The sequence below is a fragment of the Drosophila takahashii genome, chromosome 2R (assembly GCF_030179915.1).
Source record: "Drosophila takahashii strain IR98-3 E-12201 chromosome 2R, DtakHiC1v2, whole genome shotgun sequence".
Taxonomy (NCBI): domain Eukaryota; kingdom Metazoa; phylum Arthropoda; class Insecta; order Diptera; family Drosophilidae; genus Drosophila; species Drosophila takahashii.
The window spans coordinates 30623250-30648562 of NC_091679.1; the positions used below are offsets into that span (position 1 = coordinate 30623250).

The 25313-nt window shown below is 39.4% G+C and overlaps 2 protein-coding genes and 1 pseudogene across 3 annotated transcripts; all 3 read right to left on the minus strand.

Moving 5' to 3' along the window:
- Window positions 1–221: 221 nt before the first annotated feature.
- Window positions 222–13080, minus strand: Su(z)2 (Suppressor of zeste 2). Of its 2 annotated transcripts, none has more exons than XM_017152994.3 (6): window positions 12096–13080; window positions 9256–9480; window positions 8392–8647; window positions 8064–8304; window positions 3990–7116; window positions 222–2276 (listed from the first exon to the last, which is right to left on the minus strand). In XM_017152994.3, exons 2-5 carry the CDS (start codon window positions 9425–9427, stop codon window positions 3997–3999), a joined length of 3789 nt encoding a protein of 1262 aa, XP_017008483.3. In that variant the 5' UTR covers window positions 9428–9480; window positions 12096–13080; the 3' UTR covers window positions 222–2276; window positions 3990–3996. The 2 variants fall into 2 exon arrangements, with proteins under 2 accessions (XP_017008483.3, XP_017008484.3); XM_017152995.3 differs by lacking the exon at window positions 12096–13080 and adding an exon at window positions 11728–12020.
- Window positions 13081–13193: 113 nt separating this feature from the next.
- LOC108065045 (uncharacterized) lies at window positions 13194–14716 on the minus strand. The gene is made up of 4 exons (XM_070212098.1): window positions 14681–14716; window positions 14448–14603; window positions 14227–14394; window positions 13194–14174 (listed from the first exon to the last, which is right to left on the minus strand). Exons 1-4 carry the CDS (start codon window positions 14714–14716, stop codon window positions 14019–14021), a joined length of 516 nt encoding a protein of 171 aa, XP_070068199.1. The 3' UTR covers window positions 13194–14018.
- A 482-nt stretch (window positions 14717–15198) lies between these two features.
- Window positions 15199–17245, minus strand: LOC108065046 (uncharacterized; annotated as a pseudogene).
- Between the last annotated feature and the right edge of the window lie 8068 nt (window positions 17246–25313).

The window sequence follows — 25313 nt, forward strand, 5'->3', positions numbered from 1 at the left end:
GGCATGAAAAGCGTTGAAATCCGCAATGCCAACAAGTAAACTCCGGGTTGAGCGGGGGTGGCAAGACATCGGTGATTTGTGGACCCGAGGCTTCAGAGAGTGGGACGCAGATATGCGATGGGTAACTCGAGCCGACTTCCTTCGGCCGAGGCGACACCTTCTGTCGACGCCGGGCGCCCTGATTTATCCACAGCCCATAAAAATACTCTACCACACTCGCATTTGTTATACACTGTGTTCCATTTTCATGTTTTTATTGTTTTCGAAAATCAGCTAATTTAACTTAGTGTGTGAGGGGTGTCGAGTGTGTGTGTTGGTTTCATTTTTTGGGTTACATTCCGAGGGTTCTCTAACAATATTACATACAAGAAGTGCATACAATCAGATTTCTAAACATATATGCTTTATATTTAAGTATTCATAGGTTTATTTAGTTAAGGTGTCCGAACAGTACAATATCCGCTTAAATAATTTGGGCGCCTCGATCGAAGCCCTCTCATATACAACTAGATATATCTCATATATATATATATCTGGATAATAGGAATAAATAAGTATACAACAATCAGGAGTCGAGCCAAAGTTATTGGAATAGCTGGAGGTCGATCCGAGGTCTTTCAATTTGTTTGATTGCCTGGAAATTATGTTAATTTCGCGCCGATCACGAGGGATGCTGCCAACGAGCAGGGGGTTGTGAAAAGATACATACGGATAAATCATGGGGTGGATCTACCACCATATTCTACAGTCCAGCTATTCCTCTAAGAAACTCATACAATTTAGTGCTTCCCTTCCTCCCTCATAAACTTTATAATTTTTTCTTCGCTTAAAAATATGTACAGACGATATATAAATAACAAAACAAAAAATATCAGCTAAGAGCAAGAAGAGAATAAAAGTACGAAAACCTAAAGCCTTTTCGAGTGTACGAATATCGTAAATATAAGAGGGAGTATATCAATATCTGTATAATGCGTGTGTGTTTATATAGTACCTAATTCATTTGGTCGAAGCTCTAAAAATTAAAATTCATTTCCAAGTGCTGGGGTGCTGGGTTGTTTTGCTTTTTGCCTGGCTTCGATTTTAAATTTATGTACAAAATTCGTGCTGCAATTAAGCGTAACTCGCTTAAACAACTAATACGAAAAAGTATCTACAAGATATATGTGTATATATTTATTCGGGTATATCGGGTATATGTATATAAATATACGCATATGTGCCAGTGCGAGTTTGTTATTTTCATTATTCCGTTTTGTTTGCTTTTGTTTATATATGCCCAAGTATTGTTTTGTATCTTTATGCCTGACACGCTCGCTCAAAGCGGCGCAAAATCGTTAAAATTTTATCGCCCCGATGAGGAACGTGAGTGTGTATCGGGTATCGCCGTATCGGGCTGTATCTTCTGCCATTTACGAACCATCTAGCTGGCTAGCCCAGCCACCACCGCCGAGTTTTCACACTTCGTGGCGGTTTTCCCGAAGGGTGTGGGCCAAACACTTTCGGCACTCACTGTTTGTGTGTGCGTAATCAAATATTCCTGATGCGATTTCCGTTTTCCTATCAGTTTTGTGGTTTTTTGTATTCTTTGCTTTTCTTCAAAAAGAGTTCTACTATCGCACATTTGAAAATAATTTGCTATTTATTATTTTTAGTTTGGTTTCGTTTCGCTCGGACTTTCCCCAAAAAGCAAAAAGCCAACCGAAGATCTATCTATTAAAGGCATGTGTTTGCGTGTGACCTTATCTCGGTTTAACACATATTTGCTGTTGATATTTTATAATTAATTTTGTTTTTGCTTTGCCTGCTTTCGAAAATGCCAGCGAACGCCAGCGCTTTTGATTATTATTCTCCTCCTCGTTTCTCTCTGTCTCTATCTCTACCTCTCTCTCTCTCTCGTTTGGATTATTTATTAATGAATTTTGTTGCTGACATTTTTGAAATTTGCTTGGATTATTTATTTAGTCGCGTACTAATTCGATTGCAAATGTTTGCATATTCGCATGCAAATGATGCGGTTTCCCTATGTGTAGATATTGCTTAGCGTTGAGTGTATTTCGGATTAGTTCTAAGGCTTACGATCCATTCTACTGGTTAAATAAATTGCACTTTTTCTTCGGGAGCGAGGTTGGAAAACTTGTGCTGCAGGTGTTGGATGTACTGTTTTTTCTTCTTTTTTCTCTGTTATTTTTCATCACCTCAGTTGCTGTCGGTATTCGGTAGATTCTCCAGCGGCGCCACAAGATACATTTGCGTTCCGCACAGCCAAAGAAACGCTGCAAAAGATACGAAAAGAGGCAGAGAATGAATGAAAATGTTATTCGCCTTTCTATGGGTGAAAATACAAAATGATGTAATGACTCTACTCGGCCGATGTTCATTAAAAGGCCAACCAAAAGAGAAAAAAATAAAAAACACAACACGAGCAAAACCGAAATAATAAAAAAAACAAAATGGAAATTAAAACAAGAAAGTATACCAGAGTCGGGTGTTAAGACTATAAGATACTCATTATTTAGTATAGTAAGGTTTTTATTATAAACATCTATCTATAGTAACTTTCTAAAAATATTGCTATTAATTTAATTTTTGGTATATGGGTAGATAGTGATAATACAAACATATTTTATTATAAAAATTATTGTTAAGTAAGTTTTAAGAGATCTCAAAATACTCGATACTATTTATCCGATCGGAAACGCTCTCTTTTTGCCACGTTACCCACTCAAGTACAAATTCGATATACCATTTTATACGATTAGCGGGTATACGAAAACTCAGTGTAGTAACGTCTAAAATAAAAGCAAAGAGTCGTATGAATGACCGACCACGACCGCTGCCGAGTGACGAGCGACAAACAGAGCGAGATGGGTGGCGTGGCTGGTGAGCGAGCGAGAGAGAGAGGCAGAGAGAGTACGTAGAAGAAGATACATTATTTGTGTATAATGACTACTTGAGAAAAGCCAAAACAGAAAAGATATACAAACAACAACGACAGCAGCAAGAAAAACGAGGCAAAGAAAACGCAAAACACGAAATGTAATTTGTATAATTTGAGTCTCAATTCCATCAAGTGTGGGAAATGCGCCAAAAAGAAAAATAATATAGCCAACTCATAAAGGAAGTGGATAGGAAGAAAGAAGGGAAGCGAAGAAGAACTAGCCAAGTTACCGAGTTCCAGAAAGCTGGCTCTAACAAAAGAGTTTGCTCTGCTAATGTAGCGTAGAGCTTAAAAGGTCACAATAGATCGTTAAAAAGAAAAACAAGCAAGAGAAAAAAAATCCGTAGAATAGCGATTGGATCGGTCAAGCTTATTTAGTAAACATTTTCTTTAAGGAAATAAAACCAGAGCATATATCATTAAATTAAATGATCAAAAAAATATATTTATCAAGATCAAGGGTTAAATCAAACCGCAAATAGAGACAAAACTAATCTTAGTTACATATGTACATGCCAAAACACAAAAAACAAAAAATCTTTCGAACTTTTTACTAAAATTCTTAAAATATTAAAAATTTGTATGCAAAAAAGGTTTTAAAACCGTAATCAATTTTAAGGGAATTAGCTGATTCAAGTTATTCAGTATATAAACGATTCAAAATATCAACAATAAAATATTAATCAAGATCAAAAGTTAAATCAATTCTTAATTAGATAGAAATCGAATCTTAACTTTATTATATATTTACTAAAATTCTTTAAAAACAAATCAATTGATATAGTATAAGGTTTTCAGAAATGAAATAACTTTCAAGGGAAATAGCTGATTCAAGTTATTCAGCTATAAATATGACAAACACGTTTAAAACAGAAAAAAATTCAGAAACAAATGATTAGTCATGGAAAATGCACTTAAGCTTAAACAAATCGTTGGAAAAACGTAATTTCCTTACAAACTAAATAGGTTCTTGTAATCGCCTGACCCTAAAACATAAAATTTCCCAAGTTCTTAGCCTAAAAAAAAGAAAAATCACATTGGGACTCACCTTGTGACTAAGCGGAACTCGCCACCGGAGCATTGGCGATCTGCACGGGCGGCTTGGCCAGCGATGATTCGGGGACTCCGGACGACGGGATGGACAGCAGGGTGCTGGCCGCCGAAACGGTGATGGCCGTTTCCTTGGGCTCCGTCCTGATCTTGGCCAGTTCCGGTGACTTGGCCGCCACGGGTGGCGCCTCCTCGGCCAGAGCGGCGGCCTTGGCCTCGGCCCGAATATTCAAATTGGCCGCCACTTGATCGATGGTCGTGGGCTTCTTGGTCATGGCCCGCGGGGAGGTGGCTGCACTGCATCCGGAATTGCTGCCGCTGCTACTGCTGCTACTACTACTACTACTGGTGGGACTGAGTAATCCCGGATTGCTGGTGGTCATCTTGGGCTTCTCCTCGGCCCGCACAGTCAGTGGTTTGCTGATGGTCGCACTGGCAGCCACCGGTTGATTGCGAAAAGCCAAAGCCGAGGGATTGGGTATGCTCCGCACTGAAGCATTCTGTGGTCTCACCAATGCATTAGCATTCTTGGGCTTGGATGCGGTATTGTTATTGCTACTACCACCACTGCTGGCCGCCTTTATGGAGATCTTCTCCCTGGCCGTCGCAGATTCCGAGAGCAAATGCAGATTCTGCAGATCATCGCCGTTGCTGTTGCCATTCGAATTGGAGCCACTTCCACCATTGCTGTTGGCGGATATATTCTGTTTGATTTTGTTCAAGGCTGCCTCTAAGCTGTTGTTCGTGTTGCTCGTGTTGCTGCTGGCCGCGGGCGGTGATGTGGGCGCCAATTTGGCGGTGCTGTTCCTTCCCGGGTTAGCTGATAAATCAAGTATATCGGCATCCTTGGTTGCTCCTGCTGTAGCTGCGGTTGTTGCTGTAACAGCCGCTTGCACTGCTGGTCGAAACTCGCGCAAACTCGTTTTCGACTTGTCCAATGCGGCAGTGCCATTGGTTTTGCCCTGGCCGTCAGCTGCTGGCGGGGATTTCTTTGAATTGGCCTCTACCTTTGGGCTCGACTTTGATGGAAACGCTGTAGCCGGAGCTGTGTTGCGCAAATTTATTAATGCAGGCGGTGATGTGCGATAAGCGTTTGAGTTGGAGTTGGAGTTGCTCTTGTTGCTGCTCCTTTGGCCGCTAAGCGCAACTGACAGTGGCGGCGACTTGACAATCGCCGGGATCGTGGTCATCGGCAGGGGCAGCGGCAGAGGCAGCGGCATCTTGGCATGTCCTACTTGCTTTGGCAGAGCCGCCGGTGGTCCCATCAAGCGTTGACCACCACCACCCGACGTTGCTGGCGGGCTGAGTGGCGGCATCTTGGGTTTACTGGCCGGCAAACGCACTATTTCCAGGGCAGGCACATGGCTAGTGGGCTCGGGAAAGGCATAGGACGACGTGCTTCTGGGCCTGGGCGTTATGGTCACCTGACCCGAACTGGGCAGGCTCAGGCTCAAGTTGGCGGGACACAGCAGGGGCAAGGAGGGTTTACCCATTTCGGGGCCATAGGATCGCACCTGGGGATTGGGCAGAAAGGCGGCCGCCTGCTTGTTGTTGCTCTGCTGCATCTGCATCTTGGCCGCATAGCTGGCCATCGCCTGGGCCTGGCCCAAACGCGCCTGCTTGGCCGAGGGATGCGATTCGTCCAGGGAGAGGGATCGCTTGGGCTGTTTGTTGGCCGCACTGGCTATCGAACTGGGCGTGGACAGGTAGCGTTGCATGTGGTACATATTCCGGTTGGTCGGCGGCGCCTGTGGCACCACAAAGTGTCCACCGCTGCTGGGCTTGCGATTGTTGTTGCTGCTCAGCGGCGGTTTGGGTAGGTTACTCTTCACTGGCTGCTGTGGAGCTGGCTGCTTGGGAACACTTGGCGCTGTGCTGGGGGTAAAGGCCTTGAACAAACTGGGCGGCAAGGGTGGTGATGTGGGCAAGGTCAAGTCCTTGGCTTTTGGCACGGCCACCTGTTCCGGCTCCGTCGTAGGCGTAGGGGGCGGCGTGGGTGCTCCACCCACCATCAGGCTGCTTATACTCCTCGCCTCCTCGCCCAACGTGCGATTCAGTGCCTCCGAAGTGCTGCTCGTGCTGTCCAGTTTCAGCTGCTGGAGAGCCAGCTCTCCGCTGGCCAGCGAATGGGACCTCTTCAGATCCAACTTGTGATTCGGTTTCGCGGTGATCTTCACCTTCATCTTGCCATCCGTCTGCGAGGAGATCTCCGCATGCAGCTTCTTGCGCTTGCCATTCGCATCCTTGGGCTCCTTGGAGTGCTTCTTCTTGCGCTTGCGATGCGAACTGGAACTGGAAGTTGTGGTCGAGGTGCTGGCATCGGCGGTGCCCAGGCTGCAGCTGGATCCGTTGGTGGAGCTGGAGCACGAGGACATGGGCGAGGCATTGGGACTGTATTTGCTATCGGTAGGGGCGGCGACACTTTGCGATACCAAGGGCTGTTCAATGGGCTTCAGGCCAATGTTCTTGGCATACGTCTCTAGGTCAAGCTGCTGACCCGAGGAGGAGGAGGTGGAGGTATCCTCCAGTCGCGGACCCGCCGACAAGGGCATACTCAGCTTGCTCTTCATGCTGTTCAGCTCGATCTTCAGCTTGGGCAGATGTCCCACTCCCTTGCGATTGGCCGTCTTCAGCTCAAAGTCCTCTGCGTCTACATAGGATTTTCCCAGTTGCGAGGGTGGAATGCTGACCACTATGTTCGTATTGGCCTCTAGCGGCTGTGGTTCCCGCTCCCGCGGCAGGAGATCCTGCTCCTGTTCGGGCTCACTCTTGACCTTGGACACGGCGTAGTCACTGTAGCGCATGTCGTTGCTGCGGAGACTCTTGAAGCTGCTCACCGGACCCTCGGGTTCCGGCTCCCGCTTGCTCGTCGCCACCCGCTTGCCCTTCGACGAGGGCGAAACCTTGGGCGACGTCTTGCTGCGCGCCTTGGAACGCGGCGAACCGGCGGAGTCCATTTCCGACTCCAGGTCCTCGGCAAAGGTCACCGATTTGGCCGACTTGGAGCGACGCACCGAGTGCTCCGGTTCAATGTCCTGGTTAATCCTGGATAGGTTGTTCTCGTCGTTTTTTGCCCCCTCGTTCTCGTACAGCAGAATCCGGTAGCAGAAGGCCATGGGCGATTGCTAAATGATTTTCGTAGACAGAGAGGGGAGAAATGGATGGAAAAAAAAGGGCAGGTTGACAAGGGTGGAAAATTGAAAGTGGACATTGAACGCTAAACTGCCGGCACAATTGGATTGGGTTGTCCCTGGCCGAAAATCTATCGGGTAATTGAGATAAACCACAAAAAGGGACAATAGAGCGACCCACACAGAGGGAAAAAGGGCTTAGTTTACACTTAAAACTGACCAAAGGCGGTATGATGGATCGGATTTAAAGGTTCATTGTGGCAACCGGCACACCGCAAATCAAGGGAGTTTTTTACTCTGTTTCCCCTTTGAATGTTGCGAGTTTAACATAGACGGTAAAAAGTTAACTTAATCGTTTTAATACTATTCGGTTTGTCAATAGGGAATGTAAACTATGTAAACAAAATGCTTGATTGTGTTTACTATAACTATTGTATCTATCGTATTTATTGCAGAATCTCTATCTTCGAACTAAAAATTATGTGATTAACAACACAGAAAGAAATATTCAAGCACATTGTTCTCGAGTTGAGAACATTCGGTTTTTAAAACCGTGTAAGCATAAAAAGTTATTATTTGTACACACAAAGAGAGCATGTTCCCGTAAAATCGATATGGTCATGTAAATTTCAAGTCCAAGGAAAACCCATATCGTTTTTACATGAAATACTCTTTTCGACCAGGTCAAACTTACCTGGCCACATATCAAATCAAATTGATCTTAAATAATGTAAAATCGATCTACGTTCTTTTTGTTCTTAGTATCAAAAGAAAATGGTAGGCAGAAAAAAGTTAAATGGTGTTTACTCAACAACCCTGATAAATATGCACTACTGACTGAACTAACCGATTACCTCTTCTACTTGAGGTATATATATTGCCTTTTACGACCGCTTTTTCGCTCTGTGCAGGGAAGTAGTATAAGTAAAAACTCCACTTACCCGACTCCAGTTGTAGCAATATCCCACATCCATCAGCGTGAAATTGGAGGGCAGAACCTCGTCCTCGTAGGTCACCTCCACCTCAACCATCTTGTTCTCAGCCTCTATGTTATATTTGGAGCAGAGGAAACGTTTCAGCAACTCCACCCGCAATCCGGCGGCGCATTGCAGGTAAATTGTGGGTGGCACCTCGCCAGGACCGCATTGATGCAGCATGGCGGGATGGTATTCCAGGGATAAACTGTTCGATAGGGAAAAGAAAGAAAAAGGCAAAGAGTTGATTAGCTTAGCCTTTATTGATTCTTTCCCCCACGTGCTGAAAACTTACCTAACAAGTTCCGTGGTGGTGAAGAACTCCTGTTCGTGGGTCGTTTGTTCATCTACCAAATCCTCATGCTGCTTCTCGAAATCCGCCAGCTCCTTGCATTCCCTTTGATAAAGACCCGGCACCAGCTTATAGATTAGCGATCGCAACGTATCGTCCGATTTCAGATTTAGCTCGCTGATCTCTTTGCCTCCGCTGGCCTTGCAATCCGGACAATATACCGTCCGCAGCAAATGTTTCAGTATGCAACTGCGGCAATCTGTTGAGAAATTAAAGGCAGAACCAAATAATATGGGATCTATTTCGGGTTCCAAATGAGCTGAGAATATAGAACTTAATAAATAAGGTTTTGATTCATGCTTTGACTTAAAGTAAATAAGTAAATGTTATACAATTCAACGAAACACAAATATCAGTTCAGAAAAAAAAGTATTGAATACTTGTGACCAGTTTATAAAAACGACAAATGGAGATTAAACTTCTTAACCAAAACATAATCATAATGGACATAAAAAGTATACTTTTAATAATAACCACTTTTGATTATTTAAATTAAGAGAAAACTAAAAACATTTTCACCCAAAAAAAATAGTCATAAATGAAACGAAACTATTGTTATATGAATTCTACACTATTGAGTGTGCATCAATAAGATGAGTATTAAATGAATACTTTTTAAAGTATTAAATTGAAACTTTCGGTATATAAATGAAACTACAAAATATTAAGTTGAATTTATTTTACATGAAATTAATACTACTTTAGTATTAGGTCAATACCACTTTTTTTATACTTAATCTAATATATTTTTAAAAGACTTTTTTAAGTTAATGATAGCATAGTCCTCTATAGTTTAGGATCACTTACAGGTGTGATAGCAAATATCCACTGTGGTTGGATCGATCATGTAACCGCGACAAAGTCGGCAGGTTATCATATAGTGAAACTGCCGCACATCCCGCGATGCTGGCGATATAGACTCCGTATCGGAGTGCGGTTCCTTCGGTTCCATCGTTTTGTGCGTGATTTGCAGGTGCATATTCTGCCTATCCTTCAATCCTTACTTTATTAGCCTCTTTTCTTGTTGGGGTCCTGGAAAGGGAAACGACGGCAAAGATTGGGGTTAAGGGGCGGCATTTCCATGTATGGCATGTGCTCAACAAGTGACAAGTGACAACTGACGATGGCTAATCAACTGTTAGGGTCTCCTCATAGTAACGACAAAGGCAAGAAGAGAGCGGGCTACAATGGCCAAACAAAAAGGTTGGAAAAAGACACACAACTGTGAGAACCAACAGGCAGCACACAATCCCATCGCCTAACCATCATCACATCACCATCACCATCACCATCGTCATCATCATCATTGTCGACATTTGTGGTTGTCGCTCGTCAACAAAAAAAGCCACAGAGCCAGATATATCAACCGTGTATCTGTATCTTGTCCCAAAAGATATGGCAACGTCAGCACACTCGCACAATACAGAAAACTTTAGACTAGTAAGGCAGCCATCCATATCCATGAATCGGAACAATGTGCTGCAAGCTTACAAAAATATGAAAAAAAAGAACACAAATGTAGCAACTTTGTGGGTGGGCAGCAGGGGGGTTTGGAGGAAAACGGGGGCCTCTGGGAGGTGGGGTCTTTGGTCTTTCGTTCGCCCTTCGTGCCACAGAGGGCACCTAGCCGAGAGAATCCGAGAAGAGCCGAGAGAAAAACACAGAAAGCGATGTGCACTCGACGGTGTACTTGAAGCTAGTTTTAGCTCGGCGCCCCTTCTCTTCGAAACCTCTCCCCCCACCGCCCACCTCACATACCCACTTTTCCCCATAAAACTACGAAAATTACGCTTTTGTGCCCTGCACAACAGTGGAAACTGAATTTTCATCATTATGGCGATGCCCTGACGATGATTACGAGTTGATGGCAGGCAGCCGAGAGTTCAGGGCAAAGTTCAGGGCATTGTGGATCAGCAGGTTGTTCGGAGACCTCGTATCGTCGTTTTGCTAGAAAAATAGGAATTGGTTCAGATGAACATAGGAATTTTTTAAAGATACACCATCTTTTATAGATTAACTATAAACCCTTTTATAAACCCTTCGGATTTGGAAAATATTCTAACTAATCTAATTCTAATCCTTTCCTTGATCTTTCTGGATCCGATTTTTATTTTTGTATTGAAAATGTCAGAACGGCACAAATACTGAGAAAGCAATAAGTAAATCGATATTACAAAAATGTTTCAAGTAAAAACAACTTCGTTTAAAATATTAAGGATTCACCATGATATTCTGTGATTCTGTCCTAATGACTTTAAATCAGCGGTCGGCAGCGCCCTATTAAGTGAGAATAGGGTTTTGTTCTACCCAGCCGCTGCTCGCTCACGTACACTGTAGAACAGCGGTCTGCACACACACATCGATGAGCTGCCCAGTGCAAATTACTCACACAAATATAAAACAAAATGTCAAGGTATGTGTGTGCCGACCGCTGCTTTAAATTATGTTAATGCAAAATATAATATTTTCTATACGTTTATAACTTTTTTCTTAAAATGCGCATAAAACAAAAAAGTGGTCCTATTAAATTGCAAAATCTATAAATATAACGGTTTTTTTGTACAGTTGACAAGAAATTTGAGATTTAGAAATTGTGTCCCTTTATTGACGATGCATAATTCATAATTCAACAAAGTATTTTGCCAATAAAACCACCTATTAATCCCACAGCCACCCCAAAAAATTCGCCCACTGCATAGCGCAACCAAAAGTCGCATCGCTTCGCCCATTTTTTTGTCTCCGCTGCCTTTTGATTCTTTTCGTTTGCCGCTCACGCGAAAATGGCACGCAAAGGGGAGAGCTTAAGGAAAGTGTGGCGGGGAGGGGGAGGGAGAAGAAGAACGGAGGCTGTGCTAGCAAAACAAAAAGCAAACAAAACAAAAACAAAAGGCCGAGCGGCTTGAACTAAAAGTAAGGCAGTCTGAAAAGTGGGTGGCTTAAGAGGGTGGTGGGGGTGTGCCGACGCCCACTCAGCTGGAAAATGACAGTCCAACATTTGATGACGCTGTGAAAATGATGACGTCGCTGGCGAGCGCTTTTCTTGATTTTCTTTCTGCCCCGCTTTCTGTTTATACGCCGCAATTTCGTAAAAGGCGCGCACTCACACACACACACACACATGGTCACAGCTTGAAAGTGTCGGCAATAACAACAATTACAGTTGGGCCGGCACGAGCGCCCGCAGGGTGGTTACACACACATTCACGCTTTCTCTCCCACTCTCCTTCTCGCTCTCCGTCACACACACACGCAACAAGCTGGGCCGAAAAAGAGACTCACAAAAAAAAGACGAAAACATGGACGAAAATGTACGAAAATTTCGTAACAACACTGGGGAACGATTTTTCCGCGGCCGCGTCCAGAGTTCAACTGAAATCCAATTCGAGAAATCCCAACTGCCGCCGAAGCGAGAGCGCAAATTTGTATCTATTCGCCGCGGCGAGAGAGACAAACAAACTTTCTACTTTTGCGCGGGCGCATTTTCGCCGCCTGTCGACGATTTCGCCGCGACGAAAATTCCAATACGGCGAGAATAACATGCACGCACACCAAGGCATTTGTGTTTACAAAATTTTCACCCATACACACACAACCAGAAACGAGGGAAATTTTCTTGTGTTTTTTAAATTATTTTCCCGCATACGTACTCAAAGCAATTGCGTTGTTACTTGAAGATTTTTCCTCTGTTGCGTTTTCCTCCTGGATTTTCCATTAAATCAAATCCATTTGCCGACACCCACACACACACGCGCTTTCGAATACTCCGCTGCGCTTTCCTCTTATTCTTCTTCTGCCACTTCAGCTGCTGTTATCGATTTCTCGTACACGCACAGATTTTCGCTGCCTCTCGCTCTCTCACTGTTTCGAGCTCGCGCCGCGAAAAACGTATATTCTCCGTTTCACAAAGTGCACGGCACGAAAAGTTTCCACAGACTGATTCTGATTAGACCTGCTGGCGCTGTCGCTGCCCAAAAACGAGCCGCTCTCCGCTTTACGCATGATCGGGAGAGCGAAAGAGCGAGAGAGCCGCCCGAGTGAAACCCGAGAGAAGAAACCACGCCTACCGAGCGAAAAGCCGCAGCGGTGCGCGAGCGAGACGGCACGAGCACGAACGCCGAGCGCTCGGCAACAGCAGGCCATCTCCGTCGCTCTCCCTCGCAACGCGACTGTGTGGGTGGCGGCGTTCCTAATTGAATCCAACTATCAAATGAGAGAGATTAACGCACATATTCGTATGTATGGAAGTGTGGCCGTGTATTGGCCTTGGCGTTTATAATTAACGCAAAAATGCCCGTTTTCGCAGATTTTTTGCTTTTTCCTTTTCTCCTGGCCCGCCGATGGCATTTCATTTTGTTGAGATCCGCGACGAACCTGTTTTTGGCCATATGCAAAGTGTGTTCGCTCGCTTCATTCGCCGCCCGCCACTTGATTTTCCGCCGAAGAAAAAGGGGGAAAATGGTAAACAGGAGGAAAAACAAAAAACGGCGACACAAAATTTGCATTTCAAAAGATTTTGGCATTGTCCTTGAATAAATTTCCGCACGTTCCACACAAACAGTTTCATGCTCGCTTTTACCTAAAAACAAAAAGGGGACAAATTACGGGCAAGTATCACGTTGGATCGAGTGACGAAGATAAATGGTGATAACAAGTCCGTGACGTGACGTCTCTTTTTACGCATGTCCTCGAAGGTCAAAATATTATGTTAAAAAATTTACTTGTATTGCTACACTCCCTGAAATACGTTTTTAGGTACTAGAAAATCTAAATAAAAGTAAGAAAAATGATTTATTTTCATGACAAATTCCATATAAATTCTAATTTACCATACAAAAAATTTTGTTAAGGTGCAATTTTGTATTTTTTAACATATTATCGGATCGGCCTCGTTTTGACCTTTTCTAAATGAAACAGTAAATCGCGAAAGATAGCAAATCACTTACACATTACGGACTCTTTTTTCTGAGCGTGCTTATAAATTCCTACACTAAAGTCACGTAACTAAGAGTTGTTAATTTAAAATTTTTAAATTTGTACTATTAAAGTATACATTATTTGTTAGATGGTCCATTTTACTATTTTTGGTAGTTTCATAACTATTTTGTTAACTAACTAACTAACTAGTGGGTTAAATATACAACTTTATGGTTTGGGACGAATTTAATATTATCTTGATAACTTTACCAACCGATTTGTTTTTGTGTAATGCTTTCCTAAAATAGAGCTTGCTATAGACATATTTATCAATTAGATAATTATCTGTTATTATAATAACACAAAAACATCGATTATATTCTAATATTAGTGTGTTATCCGGTTCTTCGTTTTTTTTTAAATGACCTGCGTATTTTACTTTATTTAGTTATTAAATTTCTGATTTAGTTTCGCATGTATTCATTATATAATACTCGGTACTTTTATACTTTTAGGGCCGTTTTCTCGTCCGCTTGTTCAAGGTTTTAACCCTACTTTAAATTTAACAAACGGACGAGAAAACGACCCTTAGAATCTAAGCCTTAGATCCACAATTACTTTATCAGCGCAACGCGAAATTAGACAGAAAAACACTTTTATGAAAATGTAACATATACTTTAAACACAACCCGTGTAATGTCATAGACCATCCATTGCATTTTTAGCATGTACCTCCCCTCCGGAAAAGGTAGAACATTAGTCATTCGGTGGTTTACAAACTCTGTTGAAATCTTATCCACAACAATGTCATGCTGAAAATTGATATTTCTAAGAATGTTCATTTACATAAAGATATTGACTCACGTTGTACGGGCAGGAGTGGTTCATATTGGATTGTTCCTTAAAGAAATTATAGAAAAACAGAGCAACTGGATTGGAGTTTTGATTTTTGTAAAACCTGCAGGCATCAAGTGTTATATTGTAGAGAAAGGGCTTATAGCCATTTAATCGTTTATAAAGGGCCACGTTTATCTTAAAAAAAATAAATTAATTGCTGAAAGGTAAAGAATATACTGCATACATACCTTTACATTGGTTACGGGAACTTTAAAGAGATTTAATTTTAAAGAAATGTATTTGTATGTCCGGTTCGCAGATTTCAGACGACAATATTCGAAATTGCTGAAATCCTTGTCTGTTGATTCACACTCAATGTTCGTAAACTCAGTTAAAGTATTAACCTGGAAAGCAAAGCTTTAAAAAGGATTTTTGTTTTCTTCTAATGAATTTCTACCTCTATAACCAAAAAATAAATCACCAGGAAGGTAGTAAAAAAAGGTTTTTGGTTATTCATCTTTCGGGGTTGGGGTTTTCACGGCAAGTAACTTTGATTTCAAATAAAGGTCGACGATATTAAAAAGCTATTCCCCAACTAATTGTTGTCCAAAACTAGGCATTTACCGTATACATCAATTTAGCAATTAGGTAGTTATCTGTTATTATAATAATAACACGCAAATATAGATTATGGTGCAGTGGTGGATCTAGGATTCTATTGTGGGGGGTGATATCAGAAGAATTTTTTTGTTGCATATTTTTTGAATGCAAAAATTCCTTTAATTTTTTACCATAGTGGAAATGATATATCACCCATATCACCCCCCGTGGATCCGCGCATTTTATGGTGTCACCAAAATCTCTTTAAGCCAACTGATATTTTAATTTATTTAGTTAATGCACTTTACTTCTGATCAATTTTGTTTTGATATATTTAAATAATATAATATTCTCGTAAATCCACAAGCCCTCGTAAATCCTTTATTTTGAAATATACTTCTACGAAAGTATGTAATATATTTTAAACACAGCTCGGTTAATGTCATACGCTATCCAATTCATTTTGACCATATACTTCCCCTCCGGAAAAGGTAGAATATTAGTCATTTGGTAATTTATATACTCTGTTGATACCCTGTTCCACTACAAGATCATGCTGAAATTTGATATTTCTGAAATTACTTAGTTGTATGAAGATGTTTACTCATTACTCACATTGTAAGGGCAGGAATGGTTCATATTGGAATAGATCTTAAACCAATTATAAAAATACAAAGCAACTGGATTGGACTTTTGATTTTTTAAAAACTTGCAGGCATCAACTGTTATATTGTAGAGAAAGGGCTTATACCCATTGCCAAGTTTATATAGACCCAGATTTACCTGGATTATATACTTAAGGTATTGAGTATTGTACAGAAAATAAACATTTCAATGCATACCTTAACACTGGTTATCGGAGTTTTAAAGAGAATTACTTTTAAAGAAAAGTATTTGTAGGTCCGGTTCACAGATTTGAGACGACAATACTCAAAATCGGAAAAATCCTTATCTACTGATGCACACTTTATGTTCGTAAACTCAATTAAAGAATTAACCTGCAAATCAGAGTTTAAACAAAAGATTTTTAAATAATTCTTATTTTTATAATAACAACACTCAAAAAAAAATTTTAGAAAATCGCCTATGGATTTGCTTTACTGGCGATTTTTTTCTATATTTCTGGAATATTTCTTGAATTTAATAAATTTTGATTAATTTGAAGAACATTTTCTTTACCAGTAGAAAATTTTTTTATTTTAAAGAAAAAAATCGCCAGTGAAGCAAATCCATAGGCGATTTTCTAAAATTCAGGGCGATTCATTTTCTGAGTGAAGAAAGGAAGCTAGCTTCGGTCAGCCGAAGCTTATATACCCTTGCAGATCATTCCTATTAATTAACAAATCGCAAAAATGTTTAATTTTCGAATATTTCTAATTAATTTTCCGATCGTTCCTATGGCAGCTATATGATATAGGCGTCCGATTTTGATCAAATTAAAATTGAAATTCGGAAATATTTAAAAAGAGTCATATCCTAGAGTAGAAGATAATACAATAAAAACCAAAGAAGCTAGAATTTATTTTCTATTACTTTTCCATTCATTTTCGATAGTTCCTATGGCGGCTATATGATATAGGCGTCCGATTTTGATCAAATTAAAATTGAAATTCGGAAATATTTAAAAAGAGTCATATCCTAGAGTAAAAGATAATACAATAAAAACCAAAGAAGCTAGAATTTATTTTCTATTACTTTTCCATTAATTTTCGATCGTTCCTATGGCAGCTATATGATATAGTAGTCCGATTTTTTAAATAATTAATTCGAAATTCAGAAATATTTAAAAAATAACATCCCCAAAAGTAGAAGGTAATATTTCAAAAAACACCGAAGCTAGAATTTTTTAAAGTTTTTTTTCCGATCCTTCCTATGGGAGCTATAAGATATAGTTGTCCGATAAGTTTCGTCCCGATAGCTCAAAAAATGAGAGACTAGTTTGCGTAGAAACAGACAGACGGACGGACAGACGGACATGGCTAGATCGACTCGTCTTGTGATGCTGATCAAGAATATATATACTTTATGGGGTCGGAAACGTCTTCTTCACTTCGTTGCAAACTTCTGACTGAAATCATAATACCCTCTGCAAGGGTATACAAATAATTTTACCTCCCTGATCCAAAAAAAACACAGGAAGTAAACGATAAAATATAGTTTTCTATTCATATTTCGCGGTTGAGGAATCGAAAGGAACTGATTTTGATTTTAAAATAAGGTATCCAAGCGCGACTCTATTAAAAAGCTATTCCCTTACTAATTATTGCCTACAACAAAGCACTTTTAGATTATTTTCTGTTGTTATAACAACATTCAAATATAGATTATACGGGATTTTACAGAAATCTCTTCCAAACAACTGCACTCAGGGAAAAAATTGTTCTGATTGGGTCTGAAAACGTGTCTGATTGAGTCTTAAAAATACCTTTACACCGTTTGGTATCATTATAAGAATTTATGGTGTCATTTTAAGAACGGATTTTTAAGACCGCTGTTCTTACTCTAAGAACGAAACGAAGACGAAAACTGCTAAGCGAGAGGCAAATAGTCGCAGGTTTGGGCATTGTTTGTGAATCGTCATCGAAGTAAGAAAATTAATTTTAAAAATTCCAAAACAATTAACAAGATTTTGATGAGTATCTTACAAATTAAGGACTTCAGGTATCTTTGGGTCAAAAATGCATTGTAGAAACAAATGTTTTTATTTAATTTTTAAGCGCTGTTCACAAATGAAGATTGTTAAACTTTGCTGTGACTTTAAAATTTTGAATGCGCCCACCTTGTCTTGTGGTTCAGTTAGATTGAATTTTCTAAAACGACCGTATAAACTATTTAATTCCGAAAAGATTACCAAAATTGGTTGACCACTCTTGAAGATATATCCCAAAACACAAATAAAAGTTGTGATTTTCTTAAATTAAAGATACCGCAAATACCAGAGCTGATGGAGTGTAGGCGTAGTGGCAACTTATGCTTAGAAAAGCCTCATTTATCGAAATAAAATGGTAGCATGCCTGGACACCAACCCATGTCCCATTTTGTCTTTGTAATATTATATTCTCGTAAATCCATAAATACTTTTTCAGCTCTCTTGAATTGATCTCAGGCAGAAATATACTTCTATGAAAGTAAAATATATATTTTAAACACAGCTCGTTTAATGTCATAGGCCATCCAGTCCATTTTGAACATATATTTTCCCTCCGGAAAAGGTAGAACATTAGTCATTTGGTGGTTTACAAACTCAGTTGAAATCTTCTCCACCACAATGTCATGCTGAAAATGGATATTTTTAAAATTATTAAGTTATATGAGGTTATTTACTCACGTTGTAAGGACAGGTGTGGTTTACATTGGATCGTTCCTTAAAGAAATTATAGAAATAAAGAGCAACTGGATTGGACTTTTTATTTTTCATAAACTTGCAGGCATCGTATGTTATATTGTAGAGAAAGGGCTTATACCCATTTTCAAATTTATATAAAGCCAGATTAACCTAGATTGTGTTTTTAAAGTTTTGATTATTGTGGAAAAAAAACATAATGTATGTACACTGGCACATATATTTCACTACATACCCTAACATCGGTAACCGGAGTTTTATAAAGATTTGCTTTTAGAGAAAAGTATTTGTAGGTCCGATTAACAGATTTCAGACGACAATATTCAAAGTTGCTAAATTCCTTATCTGGTGATTCGCACTTGATGTTTGTAAACTCAATTAAAGAGTTGACCTGCAATGTAGAGCGTAAAAACAGGATTTTTATACAATTCTTATGATTGTCTACCTCTCTCATCCAAAAAATCACCAAAAAAAAAACTAAAATATATAGTTTTCGACACATTTTTCGCGGTTGGGGAATCGCCGGGAACTAACTTTGATTACAAATTTAGGTTATTCAAGTTGGGCGCTTTTAAAAGCTAATTGTTGCCTAAAATGGAGCACTTACTCAGCATTTATAAATCTATATATAGATTATTATTATCCATTATTATTTTAATAACACCAAAATATAGATTATGGGGAATTTCAAAGAAGTCTCTGCCAAATAATTGGTACTTAAATTTATTTAGTCATATTATATAGAGTACACGTTTAGGAAAGTAACAAATATATTTTAAAGACAGCTCGGATAATGTCAAAGGCCATCCAATTCATTTTGAACATGTACTTCCCTTCCGGAAAAGGCAAAACATTAGTCACTCGGTGGTTTACAAGCTCTGCTGTTACCTTGTCCAGCACAAGGTCGTGCTAAAAAGCATATTTTAGACATTTTTAATTATATAATATTATTTACTTACGTCGTAAGGGCAGGAATAGTTCATATTGGAAACGTATTTAAATAGCAACTGGATTGGACTTTGGATTTTTTAGGAACTTGCAGGTATCCACAGTTGTATTGTAAAGAAAGGGCTTATAGCCATTGCCAAGCTTATAAAGAGCTAAATTTACCTGGATTGTGTTTTTAAATATTATTAATTTACGGAAGATATACATATATTATTATATTAATACGTACCTTAATTTTGGTAATTGGAGTTTTATAGAGATTTACTTTTAGAGAAAAGTATTTGTAGGTCCGGTTGATAGATTTCGGACGACAATATTCGAAATTGCAGAATTCCTTATCCACCGACTCGTACTCGATGTTATGAATATTAGGTTTTTCACAGTTACAGAAACTTTTTACCTGTACGACCAAATTAAATAGAACCATTAGGCAGGCAATTGAATTATTTCGGTTTTTAGTCAACATGTCGAATCGATGGAGCCACGGAAACTGATACCTTTACATTTTTCTAAATTCGACATAACAGAAAAACCATCAGTAATTAATACAATCAAATTTACAATATGTTTTTTACTATACACTCATATGTAATTTATTCTGCGACACAAAAAGCCTTTCTTGGTAATGTTTCATAATGATTATACAGTAGAGCTTGGAAATAAAGAGTGTAAGCAAATGTTCCATCGTGTAACTAATATCAGCATAACTTTATTTTTTAGTGCCAGATCGTGTTAAAGAAGTTCGACTGTATACAATAAATGGACAATATAATGTATTGATTAGGACTGATTACGGAACCCAAAATAAATGAAATGTTTTTATCTGATTTTATTAAACTTATCCAACCATGTTTAAATGGACTAGTGAGTAATTGTGAATTCCCCTGAAATAAATTAAGCATTTCCGACCTTTTTTAAATCTGTTTGACACTGTTTGACCCTTCTCTCTGTATCATAATTTTAATAAACTCTTTTTGGTGCTCCTCGGCAGTGAGTATGGAAAGTGATTATAAATGCTGTGCCAAAAAGTGAACTGCATTTGCATCTACACCTACCCACGTAGGAAAGCAGACACACGAAGTGGTTGCGGGCGAATCCTTTAGAATCCTGTGGCAAAATGAATAATTAATGTTGCAACTGTTCTGTGGTTTTGTACGTGCGGTTAGCAAGTACAAACGCAAATACACGGAAGTTAGGTGGGTGGGAATTGGGAGGCTAGATACTAATTGCATTCACGCTTGCATGGGCTCCAAAAAGGGGGTTTTGGGTGATTCATTGACCTTGTGGGAGCTTAGAAAGTAATTTACAATCGGAAATAAATACCGAATTGGTTTCAATTAAGTCCCACTACAATTTTTATGCTGATAGACTAAAGGTCCCAAGCATTGGCGGACCCAAATGAAAGCTTTGGGAAATCTTCCTACATTATATCTTTGGGCTTTAAAATATGAATTCCGGCCTTAATATGAAACGATGATACATTTGACATTATTTGGTATCAATTTTGACTTGATATGTGGCATATAAATTCGATATGCTCGAAATGTAAATAACTTTAAATTCGAATGTGTCTTTCTCGCTGTCACTCATGTAACTTTTTTGTAACTGTTTTTCGAAGTCAGAGAATCTCCGACAGGGAGAATTCTAAAAAAATGATATTATTTAATATCAATTTTACCAGTATTGCATGGTATGTAATACCAGAAATTTATCATGTGCCTATCGATTTGATCTCGTAGCGTTTTTTTTGTGTAGCTCTTAAGCTTAAATATAATTAAAGACTAACATATCTGGATTTTTCCATTTCTATAGCTGTGCACTATAACAGAAAACGTTTTTATATTCAGATCGAATTGTTTTTGAAACCTAAAAATATATTTGGATTATTATTTCAAAGATTATACCTTAACCTATTATATTATCGGATAAACCCTTGTCCCAGGCGAAATAATTTTGACAGGTGCACTTATTACGCAGCTTTATAGCAATTACTTTCTGCCCGCCCACTTGGCAACCCACCCTGCCGCAATTAGTCGGCAAATGTATGCTCAAAGTGACATTTATGAAAAAAAGGGAGCATAATTTATTTGGACGCTCATGTGTGCGAGCGAGAGGGGGAGAGAAACGGAAACCAAAGTCGAAAAAAGGGGATTTTATTAAGGGTATGAAAGATGAAAGATTTGCATTGCGAGCAAATCTGTGAAGCGCACAGAAAACATATACTTTTCGTATTAACCCTCGAAAAAATCCGCAAAGTTTTTCTCTTCGGTTTCAGCTTTTTCGGTTTTTTTTCCTCGCCGTGAATTCGTAATGAGCACTTGCGGTACACGATAATGCGGGGTACACATAGTGCTTGTGCTTATTCCGATTTCGAATCCGAGTCGAGACTCGGTCTCGACGCTCGAGTGCAAGATACCGAAAGGCAAAAACAACAGCCTTCGCTCACACAGATACTCACTCACACTCACTCGCTGATGTTGTGTTCACTGTATATTTGCTGTTGTGTTTGCCGTATTTCGTTGTTGTTGCTGCCCTGGCTCTTGCCGCTCGTTCATCGTTCCATTTACAGCGCCAGCATGCCATCCACAGCACGGCACAGCATAGCACAAGCACGAAAACACCATGCCCCGTGTCCAATTCGGTGGTGATATTCGAGAAATTCTTAATCCGGTTTGTTATGTTTTATAGTCTTGTCTTTTTGTGGGCAACTATTTCTCCCAAAGGCAAATTATAATTCAAAAAGCCCACTATTTCTATCAACCAAATGTGATAAGCGAAAAAAATCCTTGCATTTCAAGAAAAAATGAAACAAAACCTTGCCCTTAACAGAACTCTTGTGGGGACCAATGTAATAAATTTAACTAAATATGTTTTTTAAAGGAATGATACATTTAAAAAACCCATATTTTTTTGTAATTTGAAGATAAGAAGCAAAATTTTTTTTTTTTTAATTAGTACAGAAAAGATTTTACTTTACTCAGGGCTTTGTAAGGGACTTCTCCTGATCGATCCTTTCTTCTTTTGCAAAAGAGAACCAAAGAACTCGCTTTGCAAAATATTAAAATGCTTCAGCAACAAAACTGGAGCTAATAAGCCCCAAAATGTTTGCAATGGTTTTTACTCCATACCATGTAAAATTACATTTTTTGAATATTCAGTTCGTATTTATTAAGCTGTAAATGTGGATTAATTCATTGGAATAATACAACCAAAAGTATAATATTTTATTTTATTAAATCAACTGAACTAATTTTTTTTAAATAAAAAAAACAAATCTTTCGCTTTTTTGTTACACACAAAAAAAAACTTGGTAAAAGCAGCTGTAATAATTGTCAAACAGGCCCCAACCAGCAAAATTGTCAATTCTACTAAGTTAATAGTCATTTCACAACAACAAAATACACACAATTAGCAAAGACACAAACCCAAAGCAAAAACAAAATACACGTAACTATTTTAATAGTTACGTAACTATCTTTGTTGGTCAATTTTACCAAGCAAATTTTTTTGTGTGTACCATTTCCAACTGGGTTCAATGTTTTCCTCATTTCGCTTTGCGTGACGTGTCGTCGAGGTAGAGGGTAGGGGAGGAATGGAGGGTTTGTTGGCTGGGGGGCGGGGGGCATGGCTTTGGTATTGGCATATTTTCTGCCGACGTCGGCAGCGGCGTCGCGTCGTGCGCAAACATGGCGTTGCTTTTGCTTCTGATGTAGCTTCTTCTGCTTTTTGCATTCGCCTGGCCAAAAGTGCGCTCCCACACACACATACACAATATTTACTTTTAGCTTGCAGGCCGGCCAACCCCCTCGCCCAGCCCCACCCCCCACCTCAGCCCCCCGGCGACCCAGGAATTGTCGGGGAATATTTACATTTTGATTGGGAAACTGCTGAGGCTCATTTTACGGCTACACTTGTGTGTACGTGGGTGTAGTTTAACATTCAGCTCTTGTCGTTGTTTTTTCTTCTTTTCTCCTTTTTCGTTTCGATTCGTTTCGTGCACGTGTGTGTGTGCGCTATCCGCTTTTGTCCAATTATAATTTGTTTCGATTTATCACACGATGTTTTATGGAGACAAGACAACAACAACAACAACGAAACACAAAGAGAGCAACGATACCTGGCGAATGATTAATTAATCATCGAGAACCGAAATGCGATAATCTTATGACAATCGGCCATCTATTTATTATATCGAATTGAGCTATTCCAAATATTTTCCTAGCGGATAAGCCGCTTTGGGGCGAATGGAGCTTACGTAACACTTTCAATTCGGGTTGTCAGATAAATATTCGGACATTTATGCGTTTTGTCTGCCATTTTAATGGGTTTTGCAATCACTTTTTATCTGTGTTTTTAGGTTTGACCCTCTGGTGATTGCTTTAAATGGCCATTAAAGAGTTTAAATTACTACAATAGTTTGAAAGCGTATGCTATAGTCGAGTGTATCGACCATCAGATACCCGTTACAAGGTAAAGGGAATGCGAAGGAGATGGAGATATGCAAGCAGCAAAGCGGCAACTCTCACGCGCGCCATCTGGCGGCTATTCCATTATGTCCATAATTTTTGAATGAAAGGTCTCATTTAAAAATTGTCGATGGGTATTGATACATACACCCCCCACTCGGGTGAAAATGAAAGGAATATTGGTATTCAAAAAGTATGCAACAAAAAACAAACAAACAAACAAGCAACAAATTCTGATATCACCCCCCACAACAAAATCCTATATCCGCCACTGCATACAACTGTTGTATTACAATATCTTTTAAGAACCAGACAAATTTTAGGGCCACATTGTGGGCGTCAGATTTGGCTAGGCACTGTTATAAAACGACCTTTCAAAAATCTCAGTAACATGGACTCTTAGTCCCAATGTTCTAGCTCCTTTCACACTGATCACACTCGACTTGATTTTCGAACGAATAACTTTTTATACCCGTTACTCGTAGAGTAAAAGGGTATATTGTACTGGTGCAAAAGTATGTAACACGGAGAAGGAAGCTTTTCCGACCCTATAAAATATATACATATATTCATGTCTGTCTGCCCACTAACGATTTTAAAATATGTCTGGCGCCCACACCTTTAAAGATTTCCGAGAAGTATAAATGCAATTTTGTTGTGTATATTTATACCTATCGAAATGTAGAAGACATTTTTCAAATCGGACCATTCATTAAAAAGTTATGCGCAATCAAAACTTTATGTATCCATCTCCCTCGTTCTCTCCTGTTTTTTATCGTTGTAACGGGTATTACAATGCCTTAGTTTTAAAACCTTTTAGATACAGGTTATCTTGCTTTATCTTGTTTAATATACAATTCATCTTTTGTACAAACATGTATTAACATTTACAAATGTGGAATTTCTTTTTCATTATTTTTACAAAATACCGTTTTACTACACTTTTTAAGTATTTTTCCAAATATTCATAAACAAATTCGTTAAATTGTGGGCCCTTTGGAACCTATTTTCTTATTTGAAAGCCAGATGGCTAACAACTTAAACGGAAAGAGTTAACATTTGACCAACAAGCATACGAAAACGTATACTTAATTTCCTCCGACGTCCGACATCTGTCAATTCTAATTTGTTAAACGACGGTTCTAAACCTTTTTTTGTTGCATCCTGAAATTGAATAGAAATACCGTCAGGTCCTGAATATTTTGTGGGAAATTAATGGGTTACTTAAAGTACTGATTTGTTAGACTTTAACCAAAACAATTATTCTCCAGGCAATGGGTCTGTTTCCAACCATTATCGAGCGGAACTTGTAGATCCGTGTAATGACAAAGCAATTTTTCATAATTATTGTGTAATATAATTTGGTTCGCCTTTGACAACCTGCGGGATTTGTCACACCCCTCAACTTGGGAGACCGGGCCCAGAAAAACCAGTCGCGACTTTTTGAAATTATGTCACTAATTAGTTTATGCCTGCGATGTTCGGAAGAATTTTAAAGAGGGTTTTGGCGGGTGGAAATTGAAATATGCCAGCAAGGACGCAGCAGGGTGAAAAAATGAGAGAGGCGGACCTGGGCGACTTTTCTCCCCAACGTTTGGCCGTCCTTTCTTTCCCCGGGGATATTGCGAAATTTGCAATTTAAGAGCTTAAATTGTTGTTTGTTGCTGCAGCTTAATCTCTGACGCTGTTAACTTTAAAATTCCAATTAAAGTGGATTTAAATTGCTCGAACAACAACGGGCCTTCCGTTGAGCTTTT